The sequence below is a fragment of the Lemur catta genome, chromosome 20 (assembly GCF_020740605.2).
Source record: "Lemur catta isolate mLemCat1 chromosome 20, mLemCat1.pri, whole genome shotgun sequence".
Taxonomy (NCBI): Eukaryota; Metazoa; Chordata; class Mammalia; order Primates; family Lemuridae; genus Lemur; species Lemur catta.
This window is the reverse complement of record NC_059147.1, coordinates 14,727,582-14,741,595: the sequence shown is the minus strand read 5'-3', so window position 1 is coordinate 14,741,595 and position 14,014 is coordinate 14,727,582. Positions and strand designations below refer to the sequence as shown.

The 14,014-nt window shown below is 45.6% G+C and overlaps 1 protein-coding gene across 1 annotated transcript; it reads right to left on the bottom strand.

The window, feature by feature from the left end:
- Positions 1-6,744: 6,744 nt before the first annotated feature.
- MAF (MAF bZIP transcription factor) lies at positions 6,745-13,690 on the bottom strand. The gene is made up of 2 exons (XM_045533149.1): positions 11,701-13,690; positions 6,745-7,484 (listed from the first exon to the last, which is right to left on the bottom strand). The coding sequence occupies exons 1-2, from the start codon at positions 12,813-12,815 to the stop codon at positions 7,391-7,393; spliced, it is 1,209 nt and encodes a 402-aa protein (XP_045389105.1). The 5' UTR covers positions 12,816-13,690; the 3' UTR covers positions 6,745-7,390.
- Positions 13,691-14,014: the final 324 nt, after the last annotated feature.

Below are 14,014 nucleotides of genomic sequence, written 5' to 3'. Positions count from 1 at the left end.
CTCTCTATGGTTCAAAAAACCCTTATTGCTATTAGCTGTACTAATGTAAGTGGCAAAATAATTATCATTTACTGTACAGAGTCCAATATTTTCCAGACAGCAGTTTAATAACAAAGCAGACCTGTCATTTCTTCCTATAGTTAGTCACACTATACAAGTTCAGACTGTCAAAATATATTTAAAATCTAATTTAAAAAATTCAACATGGTCACAGCAAATCTGTGTACAATAATGGCGATAAACTACTAAGTCAATCTAATTTTTTTTCCCAACATGGATATTCAGTTACTTTTCTGTAATCCCCCACACTCTTATTTGGATTACCTTGCAATTGGGGTGAACAAACATACTGTGCTCACGCACCTGCCGAATTCTCTAGGCTGCTGCAACTGAACATATAATCTTTCTTTACTTAAATTTTCACTCTCTAATTCTTTCAAATGCCCTTTATCTAAATGATAAGACTACGCCCAAAGCACTGAGACAAATAAATTTGTATCCTTGTATCTGTCGAAGCTGCTCCAAATATATTAGGTGCCTTCATTCACATTTCATGTTGGAAATGCTTTTCAGATCTTAAGGGACAAACTACTCTTCTTCCTGTATTTGTATACATTAATTAATTTCTGACCTAATATACTATTTCTATGCAATACAAAAAGAAAAGAAACAAGAAACATATTGAAATTATAAAACCTGGAAGTGTATCAGTAATACCAATTGTTCTCCATTTGAAATTCAGATGACTAATCTCTAAAAATAAATAAATAAATAACTTCCCCTATTGGATTACATTTTTTTTTAATCTTCAGAAACAACAGATTCTTTTAGAAACTCAGGTGAATAGAGTTTAAAAGCTTACAAGATTGTGGAGAGAATATTTTTATAATTCCTTTGGGGCATTGCAAACATATGTTAAGCTTCGGCAAGGAACATTTACATGAGATCATATACTTATGAGGCATTTTTCCATTTTAGAAAAATATTACAAAGCAATAATTGGATGTAGGCTTTGCAAAATGCCCCCTTTGCCTTCCTGACCATATCATTGATAGTCTCCGTTATTTTGGGAGGAAAAAAAAATCAGGCCTCATTAAATGCGATATTTGGCATCTTGCCTGAAATCTCATAAACTAGATGTCCTTTTTAGATCATTGGTGTCATTTTCCTCAAGATGACCTCTTGTCTCCAGCCACCTGGGGAACTTATCCTGTTATCAATGCATTTACTTTCTAAAGGTGTGTGTGTGTGTGTGTGTGTGTGTGTGTGTGTGTGTGTGTGGCGGGGGGCAGCGTGGATTTTGTTTGCACACCTGAATAGAGTCCAAAAGCCACTGCGGTTGGTTTCTCTGTTCTCATGACTTGCCCCCAGACCAGTTATTCAGTAAGGGTGGGTGGGGGAAAGGGGGTCTCCCATGGGCGTAAGAGAGGAGATTTTTGAGCTGGACCACGATGATGTAATCTAAGCCAGATGTCTGACAGCACAGAGCCTCTGACACTTGGATCTGTTTACCTAACAATTGGAGAGTATTCTTTAAATAGCACAGTCGTGTGCACTGATATTCCAAGGAAGATTTAAAAAGGGTTCATTACCTGCACAGTGCAGTGAATTAACGTGGGCAGTGCACCCTGCAAACGAGTCACAGACTGTCAGTATGTGTCTCCACACTGCCCAGGGTCACAGAGAGTCTGGCCAAGGGAGCCTACCTGCCTTGTGTATGGGGAGATCATTCTGAGGCCAGAGTCTCAGGCCAGGTTTGGTGCATGCCTACCAAAGCACAGAGCTGACTTACCAACTCTGCCCCGGGACCATTTTTATTTCATAAAGTAGAAACTGCAGGTTTAGCTTTTACTAGGCCCCACAATTAACTAAGTAAATACATTTTTAAAAGGCAGATGAAAGAATATGTTGAATTCATTGTTTGAAAATAGAGAGACACAAGTACCACCTTTTAACAGATTGAATTTTAGGATTACCACAGATGTTTTCCCCTGTGCTATCAAAAGGATTGTTTTTGTTTTTTTTTTTTAAATCTGAGTCTCTCAGTTGCTGACTTCATCGCTTTAGTTTCAACATATTTCTCTGGACATTAATAAATCCTTCCCTAAGAGAGGTGGAGAGAGGTAAACTCTTTTATTTTAAAAGATGCAATGATAACTTGCCTAACTTGATTACTCTCACACCCCGAGGGTCCCTGTAAGGAAAAGGCCCTACGTGGAAGGGATCCTTTCTGAAATTAGTCCTTTTAAAGTTTGTCCCCTTGAGACAGTTCCTGAGGGCCCGAGGTTCGTCCCGAACTGTGTTAAATCCAGTAACGCAACCAAAACCCTCATCCTGGCGCTGTCGGAGCCATCCCGATAAAGTTTGCTCCACTGGTTTTGTTTTATAATGTCCATCAAACTGCACCACGGAAAACCCAAACCGTATCAAAATTTCCATAAAGATTTTAAAATATGCCACATGGATTTCCGTCTTTGCTTTCTCTTTTTCCGTCTTACTCTGTCTCTAGCCAAAGCTGAGGGGGGGCGGGAAAGATCTGGAAAATGGGCCGGAAAATTAATAGAGTAAAAATGAAATGATCTGGAGCCGATGACCTTATTTACAGAAGATTCCAGCGGATGGGGGAGGGGTCTCAAGGTGAAAGGCACAGGCTGTCAGGGCTGAATGTCCCTCTCCCCCTCTCTGAGTGTCCCTCCCCCCCCCCAGCGGGGCAACTGAGCAGGTCATTTTGATATCCCTGCTCTAGTCAAGGGAGGAAAACTTAAACCAAATTCCATTTGAATTCGAGCCCCCTGTGGAGTGGGCCCTGGGTCCTGGGGCGCGCTGGGTGTGGCCGTCACCAGCGACACCCGGCGGCGCCAAGTCTTGGGCATCTCCGAGGGGCGCTGCTTTGTCGCGCTACCTCAGCTCACGGTCCTCCCTGAATCTGTCCGCCTCAGGCCTTGACTGCAGGCCCACACTGAGAGACTTCCCCGGGGGCCTCAGGCAGTCGCTGGGACCCGCCTCCGCCGTTTGTGCGCCCCGGTGCGTGCACATCTGCTGCGCGCGCGCATGGCTGGGGACCCCCAGGGTGGAGAGAGCGCACCCAGCTCCGCTCAGCTGCAGCCACCGGGCTGGGCCAGCGAAGCCCCGGCAGAGGCAGAGCAGGTGTGTCAAGGACAGGGGTGAGGTGGAGTGTGTGTGGGGTGGGGGAGAGGGGCGTTCCTCCTGGAAACTGGGAGAGGGGACAAACTCAGCGTCCTTCCTGCCTTCATCTCCTCTTTCCTGGCTTCAGGATCCTTGCACCAGAAGTTCAAGGCGGTGATAAACATCCCAGAACCGCTTCCCAGCTCCTCTCCCCGTGTAGTCCCAGGCCTTCTCCCCATCCCTGCCTTTGTCTGCGCTTAAACTGGGGCAGGGGTGACTTCTCGGGTCCCAGGCCTCAGCTCTGGCGACTGCTTGCTGGCCTGAGAGCAGTACCCTCAGAGGCTCTAGAATGGCCCCGGATGACCAGCATGGGAGGAAGAGGTGCCCCCAAAGTATGGGAGGGACACTGGGATGGGATAGGTGACGGGTGGTAAGAGGCTGTAACCCTGGGGCTAAGGACTTCACTATTGTTTTTAGGAATCTGTGGGGAGCTCAGGGCCTGTCAGCATCTTGTGCCTCACCCTGCAGACAGCTCCTTCCTGGTGGGAGGTGGGGACCCTGAGAATGATGTGGAGCTGACCCCTGGTGACTGGGGGTCATAAGCCAAGGTTGGCCTCTGTTAGCAATACTGTCCCCAGCTCTGCATACTGGCCCCTTCCTCTCCTCTGCTTTCTGGGCCTCGTTTAGGATTGCCTATTGTCCCGGGATCCTGCGGCCTGTTTTCCCTCTGGGGAAGCCCCCGAATGGGGTCAGAAACCCACTTCTACAGGCCTCTGGAGGTGGATGAGGTCACGCAGAACCAGGGCAGATATTGGTGGCAGAAAGGAAATCTGCACCCTGCTCTAATTTTTCAAGCAAGGGTTTCCTTTGCAAACATCCTTGTTAGGGTTCTGGAAGGATAGCGATTTTCACTCCTCCCTGCCCAGTTCTGTAAGGTTTCATGGTCTCTCCTGCTCCCTGACAGAAAGAACCAACCACAAGGAAAAATGGTTCTTTGGAATCTTAGCTTGGAAACAGGCTAGGAATCAGAATATTTAGAACAGCGAAATTCAGAACTGAAATCCCCGGTTTGCAGCTCACACCCAGGCCTGGGCTGGGGGCTGAGGGACGGGTTGAGGAATGTGGGGGGCAAACACAGAAAACTATTTCCTCTCCCTCCACCCCTTTTTCCCAAACCTCAGCAGATACCCCTCCCTCATCCTCCCTTCTGGAATTAATGCCTCTCTCTAATCGTAACTAATGATCCAAGATGAATCTCTGCAGAAGGGAGGAATGTGATTTTGCAATCCAAAGTCCTAATTATAGGGAAAACTGTTATTTAATAAAAAAGAAGGAAAAGAAAATGAATTGTGTTGAACAAGAAAAGAGGTGCTCAGTAGATGACTACGGTTTGAGCAGGGAACTACACATTCCAGTCATAGCCTCTGTGGAAAATGTGTTTTGAGAGTTCTTTAAACTGTCCAACTCTGATGCAAATTCATATCAAGATCTGATTTCTGTGTGCTGTTGATTTGCACTTCCTATCTCAGCCTTGTTCTGTTGGGCAGACTTATAAAAAACACACAAAGGGCTTTCAAATTTAAATAATAAAAAAACTGTCATGATGTCATGCAACTCACAGTGACCATATAAATATTGGCATAACATGTCTGACTGGTCCAAAATGTCACCACCATCGAATTGCAGATTGATATATTTATAAATGTTCAAAAGTTAAGATATTAATAATGATTTCCTCAAATCTCTCATTTGGGTTTGGTCCCTAAAATTGTTTTCAAAAAAGAAACATATGTGAGCATATTTTAAGGAAATGGACAGCCGGACCTTGTTTGATCCAGCGTTATGTGTCCACTGGATCTGACGCTGGCCACTGAGCAAGTGGAATTCAGACTGGTGGCCGGGATTATTCCTGGGCCTCTTGCCTTCGAAGCTCTCCTTTCTCCTTTCCCTCATTTCTCACCTCCTACATATGGTGCAGGGAAACAAGGAGCCCGAGATTTTGCTTCGCCTTCGTGCAAAGCAATTTGATTTGTTTGGTTTTTGTTTTGTTTTGTTTTGTTCCTCTCTAAAGGGGAAAGATGCTCCCAATTTGTGGCTGGAATGTACTTCTTTATGCCCCAACAATCATGAGAGAGCCTGGGAGACTGAAATTCTCTCACCCTGTCCTGTACTCGCGCTAGAGAAAAAATGCTAGACAGAGCTGGGTTTGTTCAGGAGCTGGGGCGGAGCAACGCCAGGAGAGATTTCCCCTTTTCTGGGGCTGTTTGATGTCTGGATTTTGAAGATCTATAACAAAATCGAGAAAAGCAGTGTCATGGGAAGGTGGGGTAAGGCTCTCGCTCTGTTTTTAAACAAATGCAAAAACAAATCCTGATTCAGACGGCTGGACTCTGGACCACTTCCCTTATAACTATGGTATGCCCTGCCCTGGACTTGGAACATCCTTTAGCTTTAGAATGAGCTAAGAGCGAAACAAACCAGGATTTCTCTTATTTTCTTCCACAAAAAAAAAAAAAAAAAAAAAAATAGACAGGCACAGGCCCCAAATTATTCATTCAGCATCCCAAGGAATAATCAATAGAAGAGGTAAAAATTATAGCCTATCACTGCAGATAAAACTTCCCTAAAAACAAAACAAAACAAAAAACTAAGACATTTTTTCAAAGAGGGACAAAACTATTTTTTAAAAAAAATCAAATGACAGTGCATCGTAGTGAGAGCCTTGCAAATCAGCGATCCAAGGCTGGTGACTTCCTACTCCCTCTGAGTGAATGTTTATACGAGAGCTCAGGAGAGCTGGGTTGTGTGTTTCACTGGCACGGAAATCAGATGGCTGAAGGTTGTCACTCATGTATTTTAGTCTTCCAACCTATCTCAGTCTTTAACTACTGGCAGGCACAAAAATAGAGATACTCATGTGGCAATCGGACTTTTAAATATATTGATTGATCTAGTATGCTGGGGGAGCACATTTTATAAAGCCAAGAGTACGTGAATACAGAAGTTGGCCTAAACAAAAACAACGGCAACGACAACAAAAGCCGCGCAATGTACTGTACTCGGGAACCTTTGAATGTGTCATAAGCAACTCCAGTTATTTCGACCAGGACATGCTGGGAATGTGGCTACTGGAACAGCTGCGTACCATGTTTGTGAGGGTGGCCACGATTTGCCTTCTGTTCACTGCTTTTAGCAGTAAAACCGGTGGTTTGGCCAGGAGAGGTTCTACTTAAGAATAGAAGTATCTAGGATTGATGTTACTAAATAAAAACGACTGGGGTGAAGGTATAAGGGAGAAAAGATCAGAGTGTTAGCATCATGCATTCAGTAATAAATAGAATATTTCCCATCGGAGTGGTCTGTGTTGAAAGGGGCCCAGGTGGTTATGGCATTGAGACAGTGCAGAAATGACGCCTGGGTAGCAAATTTATCTGCTAGGCAAAGGTAGAACCTCTGCCTATTTGATGTCAATATATTAAAGTGTCAGATATATTGTAAAAAAATTATTGCATCGTTTTTGAAAAAGGAAACATGGAAGGAGCTGCGAAATGACAGGGAGGTGATTTTGTGAGTGCCTGGGAGCAAAAAGAAAGAGGAACAAAAAGAGCACACGGAGGGTGTGTATTTAACTAACTTTGTATTTTGCCACACATTGTTTTCATTTACAGCTATATCTGATAAATGAACACGTTTGACATCACTGATAAATACAATACTATGGCCTACGAGAAAACTGAGGCGGGGGCGGTGCTCAGCTCTGCTGAAGCTTTGGCCGATGGCATCTGTTTGGAAAAGGGGCAGTCAGATATTATTTTCTTCGTAGTAAAATTATCTGCCAGAGAAACACTGAGGCGTGAAAAAGTACTATTTAGAATGTGCATGTCTCCATATGCTTTTAAAATGCTAGCTGTAACATTCTGGGAAACTTTTCTGCGTCTGTATGTACATACAAATCTCTTTGTGATTTCAGTGGATTTTTAAAACTAATAATACAGGTTGAAAAACCATCGCACCTGTTCAGTTGTGCGCACTGGAAATCGAGAAGCGCGAGTAGGCTTTTCTATGGGTCTAAATATAAGGCCCTCAGACAAGAGGCATGGTTAATTAGCACGGAGGTTATACATTTAATAGCTTTCTTCTCTAACACAGTAATTTTTCTTTAAAAAGGAAAGACTAAACAGGAGTCAGGGGCAGGTTGTTCTACACGACTTCAAATAATAATAAAATAATGATAATTTTTTAATGTACAGCTCTCACATAAATTTCATTTTGTGAACACACTGGTAAATACACGATGCTGGGGCTTCCAAAATGTGGCGTATCCCACTGATGGCTCCAACTTGCGAGTGGGCTCAGTTCTGTAATTGGAATGAAAGGAATTTTAACACTATTTAGACAAAGACTCAAATGCAGCGTAAAGGGGAAAGCTAGATTTCCTTATATGATTTTTTTTTTTTTTTTAAATTGGGAGACTTATTTGTAAGAAATGGTGGCACCTATGCAGGACTTAGGAGTTCTTTGTAAAAGAGCATGTATTTGTGTTTGGCACTCAACTCACGCTGTTTTTCAAAGTTTTATAAAATGCCTTTTACTAGGAGTTAACCTTCTCTTCAAGCCAGCCACCCATACCCCGTTTTTGGCCAGCACCACTGTACTTGATTCTATAATATTCATGGGCCCAAACCTGCTTATTATATTGAATGCTTTGCAGATTCCTATCAAAATGTTTAATTGTTACACAACTATATTTTTCGCCCAATCCAGGCCCCACTCTTTGTGAGATAACTGCGATAATTACATCCTGATTGTCACTGTTATTCGGAGAATGTGTTTGCCTAAAATCTTTCATCGGATGCTGAGCTTTTTGTAAAAGTGGTATCTCCACTGCTGCTGCTTCAGAGGGAGGCTGTGCATCTCCTAGTTGTGATCAGAAAAAAAAAAAAAAATCTCTGAAGCCGCGAACAGCTGACTTCCAGCACATGGGAGTAGGTTTACTATTAAGACTTTTGCTAAGCAAAATTAAGTGTGGTTACAGGAGCCGTATCCAAACTGGCACATAAAGGAAGGTCAAAAATGTAAAGGGTATACCCTGTCTTCATGTTCTGTGAAAAAGAGGCAGGAAGGCCAGATGATAAACTGTCCAGAACTCGGCAGTATCAAGCACAACCTGTTTTCTTCAAAATAAGGCTTTCGTTCAGAGTTGCAATATTATCTTTTTTTTTTTTTAATAAAAAGAACTGAAAACAAAATAAAAGTCATCGCGTTTGGGTATATTTTCAAAACAGTGCTGGCTTTGTCTAACATTCTATTAGTGTTCCAGGGGAAGTTGACTAAGAGTGCATGAATTTGTAACATTAGTTGCATGAATTTGTGTCATTTAAAAATAGGTCAATGCTTAGGAGTCCTACTAGTGAAGGTAGCTAGAGTCTTTCCAAATGATCTTTTAGTTAGTCCCCATACACAAACTGGGGTTAAATACCAATACATCAAAGTATAGTGTATATTCCACGAAGGTGGAATATTTTCTGCTTATCTTTTTGGGGATGACATGATCTGAAATCATTACCGGCTTGTCTTAAGTAGAGAAGTTCTCTACGAATATTCACAGTGAAATGTGATTGGATAACACACTTTAAACCAGATATGTACTTGGACTTATGAAAGTAAGGGTGGACTTTCTTTTTCCTATTTAAGACAAATGACCTTCAATGTTAAAGAAAAAAAAGCAAAAACAAAACAAACAACTTGGATTTGTCCAAAGTGTTTATGTTAAATCTTGTCAGGCCTTGCTAACAAGAAAATCATGGTGTGTAAGGGAAGAAGGAAAAATAATCAATTTTAGCCAAAAGGCAAGAATTGTTTATCTTTACTATTAAATGCATATGTGCCCAAGCCACCTCTGATTTGCCTTATCTGCCTGCCTCATTGCTCCTTAGATGGGTTTGTTCCTGGATTAGAAGTGTAGGGCCATGTTCAGGAAGCCCAGCGCCACTGTTTTCTTTTTTTTTTCCCTCCCCACCAAAGGGCAATGATGGCTCAACTCATTTGAAAACTGAAAACTTTGGGGAGAAAAACAAATAAGAGGTTATAATTTACATCTATATTAAATATCGCTAATCACTATATGGGGCCAGCCTCCTCACCTCACAAAATAGCCTATAACTTCACCCTGACTTGCCTCCCTATTCTTCCATTATTCCTTCCACTGAAGAAAAAGATGCATTTTACACTTCTAATGCAGTTGTTGGGCCCAGTTAAACTGTACACTAAGAAACTGAGTACAGAATCAAAAAAAAAATGCAGTTTATTATTGTAGATTATTCTTTCTCTTGATATAACCAGAATTGAAAATGAAAGAAAAGCACATAGGAACATCACGCGTGGTTAGTTAGTAACTCAAGATATAAAACAATTTTGCACAGCAAAATATGTAAAAGAAAAGTAACTGACAAGATTTTTTATATTTATTGTGGTAAGATTTACTTTTCATTTCTTTTTAAAGACAGGATGTCAGTCCCTGAAAATAACATTTACTGATTATTGCCTTTAAAACTGTGGATTTTTTTTTTAAGTTACAGAAAATCCAGTTCTGCACCACAATACAACTGTAAAAAAATCTGCATCATCTTAAAACTGTGCAGTAATGCCATTTTTATAACTGCATAAATTTTATTAGCGTTCTAAACAGTTTTGCAAATTTTTTTTGTATTATATGCTTGCAGGTTATATCTTAGTGCAATTCAGTCCCAAATACTTTAATTTTGAAAAAAACATACATTTTGAATGTAAAATACCCCTACAGATATAAACAGGGGTGTTTCCCCTTTTAATACTTTGGTTTTCAATACAGTCAGTGGTATAGCAAAGACTACACATACCCAACTTATATTTAAGTTGCAAGCACATGCTGTATAAGCTACTTTTTTAAACAGTCCCCTTGCAAACTCTACCCCCCTTAACATCACAACAGTAAACAATTTAGTGCATCAATCTTTGAAAAAATCTACAGCTAAACAGACCTAACTCTTTCAAATTTATCTATAACATTCCTTTATCTGTAGCATACATTTTAACTGGGCTAACAGATTATAAAAACTAGAATTAAATTATATACTAGAAACCCATAGCATTCCACATTTGACAATGACCAAAAGCCAAAAAAAAAAAAAAATTTAAAAAAAAAATAAAAACAAAACAAACCAAAAATAATGGGGCAGATTTATCTTTTTAAAAAATAAATTTTAGACTGCTTTCGGCAACAGCACAATTTTAGTCCCCAAAGTTGGGCATCATTCTTATTAAAAAGAGAACATTAAGAGTTTTTAATGTTTGCCATGTTAAATTTGTAACCCATTCTGGTGTCTTTGACAAGGAATGCCTTCAGTGCATTTACATTGGGAGGCTGAAGTTCTGAGTAACTCAAAGCAGTTTTGGAGTAGATGAAAACTTTCATGGGAAGAAGGCTCTAGGGTTGCACTTTTTTGTTCTGAACTCAAAAAAGTCATGAGGCAATAAAACAAAAGTATGAATGCCATGCTATACGTCTTCGAACGTCCATTTCCAAGCCAAAAGGAAAAAAAAAAGAAAAAAAATAATTATACCATACATGTCCAGCATGCAGGCTTCTTTTTTTTTTATTAATATAATGTCTCTTTTCCATAAAGTCTTTGAAACAGTTATAGTTCATTGTTGCTAAGACAAAGTAGCAAGCATAATAATGCATGAGATGAGAATGAGTTTTTTTAATGGCAGACTAAACTCTCAGATTTGGCATCACAAGGCCAAAACTCACAAGTCACACCCAGAAGGTTGATGCAGGCTTGATTGTGGCAGGTTCATGAGGATTTTTTTTCTCTATTTTAGCATAACAATGCTAAAAAAAAACGATGGAACTCAACACGCTGCAAGTCTATAACATTTCACATTTTTTTTTCCTTTGCAAGCTCAATCTCACATGAAGAACTCAGGAGAAGAAAAAAAAACTTTGCTTTTTTTTTTTTTTTTTCTTTTATCTTGGAGGAGATGGGTGAAGGAGGGAGTGAGGGTGAAGGTTGGGTAAAAAGGTGGGCAACACAGCAAGCTCCAAAAGTAAAATTAAAAAAAAAATCCAAACAAAATAAAACACACACACACACACAGAAAATGAACACCAGCTCATGAACTGAAGAAGAAGGAAAAAAATATATATGTGAATGATGCAGGTTTCAAAGGTGAGCAACGTTTCACATGAAGAACTCTGCTGAGATCTTTGAACATTGTGCAAGTCGGGGAGGGGGGTGGTGTAAAAAAAAAAACAACAAGTTATGGAGAATTTCAGATTGGCAATCCATGAGCCAGACACCCATTCCCTCCCCAACTTAAAACAGCCACCACCACCACAAACTCGGAGCAGGGTGTGTAAGTGTGTGTGTCTGTGTGTGTGTGTGTGTGTGTGCAGGGGCCAAGGGGCAAACTCGGCAGGGGAGGGGGCGAGGTGGTGGGAGCGTGGCTCTGGCACTAGCAAGCCCACACCCGAGCCGGACCCCCACGGAGCACTTATCAGGGTGGCTAGCTGGGATCGCGTGTCAGACTCACATGAAAAACTCAGGAGAGGACGGGTTGTCGCTGCTCGAGCCGTTTTCTCGGAAGCCGCTGCTCACCAACTTCTCGTATTTCTCCTTGTACGCGTCCCTCTCGCGCACCAGCCTGGAGATCTCCTGCTTGAGGTGGTCGACTTGCTGCAGCAGCTGGTTCTTCTCGGACTCCAGGACGTGTCTCTGCTGCACCCTCTTGAAGCGGCAGGACTGGGCATAGCCGCGGTTTTTCAGGGTCCGCCTCTTCTGCTTCAGCCGGATCACCTCCTCCTTGCTGACCCCGCGCAGCTGGCGGTTCAGCTCGCGCACCGACATGGTCACCAGCTGCTCGTCGGAGAAGCGGTCGTCGAAGTGCAGGCCGCCTGCGGCGTGGTGCGGGTGCAGGGCGCCCCCCGCCCCCGCCGCGCCCCCGCCGCCGCCGCCGCCGCCGCCGCCCCCGGCGCTGGCCGGGCCCCCGCCGCCCGCGCCGCCCGCGCCCCCGGCCGAGGCGGACGCGTTGCCCGCGGCGCCGGGCGCGCCGGCCGTCGGGTGGTGGTGGTGGCTGGCGGCGTGGTGGTGGTGGTGGTGGTAGTGCGGGCCCGCGCCGCTCTGAGCGGCGGCCGCGGCGATCACGGCGGACACCACGGCGGCGGCGGGGCCCATCTCCTCGCCGCTGCCGCTCAGGGAAGCGCCGGCGCCGGCCCCGGCCCCGGCCGCCGCGGCCAGCTGCTGCGCCCCGCGCGCGTAGCCATCGAAGCCACCCTGGAGCTGGTGGCTGTTGCTGATGAGCGCCTCGACCGCGTCCTCGGGGCTGAAGCCCAGCGCCTCGGGGTTCAGCTGCTGCGGGTAGCCGGTCATCCAGTAGTAGTCTTCCAGGTGCGCCTTCTGCTCGCTGCCCGAGCCCGGGCTGGGCGCCGAGAAGCTGGGGGAAGGGGGCACCGAGCTGCACGGCGTGCTCATGGGGGTGGAGGACAGCGAGCCCCCGGCGATGAGACGGCCGCACTGGCTGATGATGCGGTCGGTCTCCACCGGTTCCTTTTTCACTTCAAACTTCATCAGATCGAAGTCATTAACATATTCCATGGCCAGGGGACTGGTGGGCAGGTCGGAGTTGCTCATTGCCAGTTCTGATGCCATTCTCCTGCCGCCGCCGCCGCCGCCGCTCCGCCAGATGGGCTGCAGGAGAGGGGCCAGCGGGCTGTGCTGGGTGGCCAGCGGGTGAGCCAGCTTGCCGGGCTGGGGCGCTTCTAGCTCGCGCGGCGGTGGCTGGCCCGAAACCTCCGAGCGCTCTCACACCCCCCGCCCTGCCCGCGCCCCCCGCGCCCGCCCTCCCTCCCCCTGCTCACGCCAATGTGCTCGCTCGCTCGCCCCGGCCCCTCCTCGCTCGCTAGCTCGCTCGCTCGCCTCCGTGCGCGCCGAGCCGGCGGCTTCAGGCTCGGGAAGGTCCTCCGCGGGCTGCGGCGGCGGCGAAGCCGGAGGAGCCCGGCCCGGTGCGCGGCGTCCCCCGCTCGCCGCTCGGCTGCGCGCTTTGCATAAGGAGAGCTCGCCTGGCCGGCCGGGGCTGCGGCGGGGCGCGCGCGGCGGCCGCTCGGGGCTGGAGGCGCGGCGGGCGGCTGTCCGGGCGGCGCGGGCCTTGGCACGGGGGAGTTAACACTTCATGCTTCTCGCCTCCTCTTCTGCCTGGCTCTCTTTATTATTTTTTTCCTCTCCTCTCTCTCTCCCCCTTGCGCGCGCGCTCTCTCTCCCTCCGTGCAAAGTGCAAGACAGAGGTGCAGCCCGGCTGGAGGAAAGGGAGGGGGGAGTTTAGTTCTTTCTTGCCGTTTTTTTTAAAAAAAGCAAAATAGCGAAGTCCTGGGGAAAAGACGAGGCAGAGAGCAGACGGGGGAGGGGGAGGCCGAGCCGACGAGCAGCCGGAGCTACAGCTCGAAGATGAAAAAAGATTTTAAAGCCTCTGATCCAGCAAGAAGAGTTTAAAGCAATTGCTGAGTTTTATAGCACTCGTGACGTCAGGTCCAAATGGGAAATTGACTGGCACTCTCGGCCAATGGGAGGCGGCGAGAGCGGCCGCGATTAGCATAATAGTATAGAAACAAGGAAACTTTTCGGAGCTGTCAATCAGGGCCCAATCAGCTGACTGTCAGCTGGGACGGGCTGGCTTAACCCTTCCGGCGCCGCAGACTCCCCGGGCAGGAGCGAGGCCCGGGCGCAAAGTTTGGTGTAAGAGGGGAAGGAGTTTTAGAGAGGGGGCTCTGAGAACCCAGGCGGACCGGGAGGACGGTTTGCTTTTCTTTGGAGCGCGAGAGAGAGGCCTCCCTTCCGGACCCCCGGCTCCCCAG

Coding starts and splice junctions, on each gene's coding strand:
- MAF (XM_045533149.1), bottom strand. CDS start 12,815: ATGGCATCAGAACTGGCAATGAGCAACTCCGACCTGCCCACCAGTCCC. Junction 7,485..11,700: donor TCCTCTCCTGAGTTTTTCAT/GTGAGTCTGACA, acceptor TTCCAATTACAG/AACTGAGCCCACTCGCAAGT.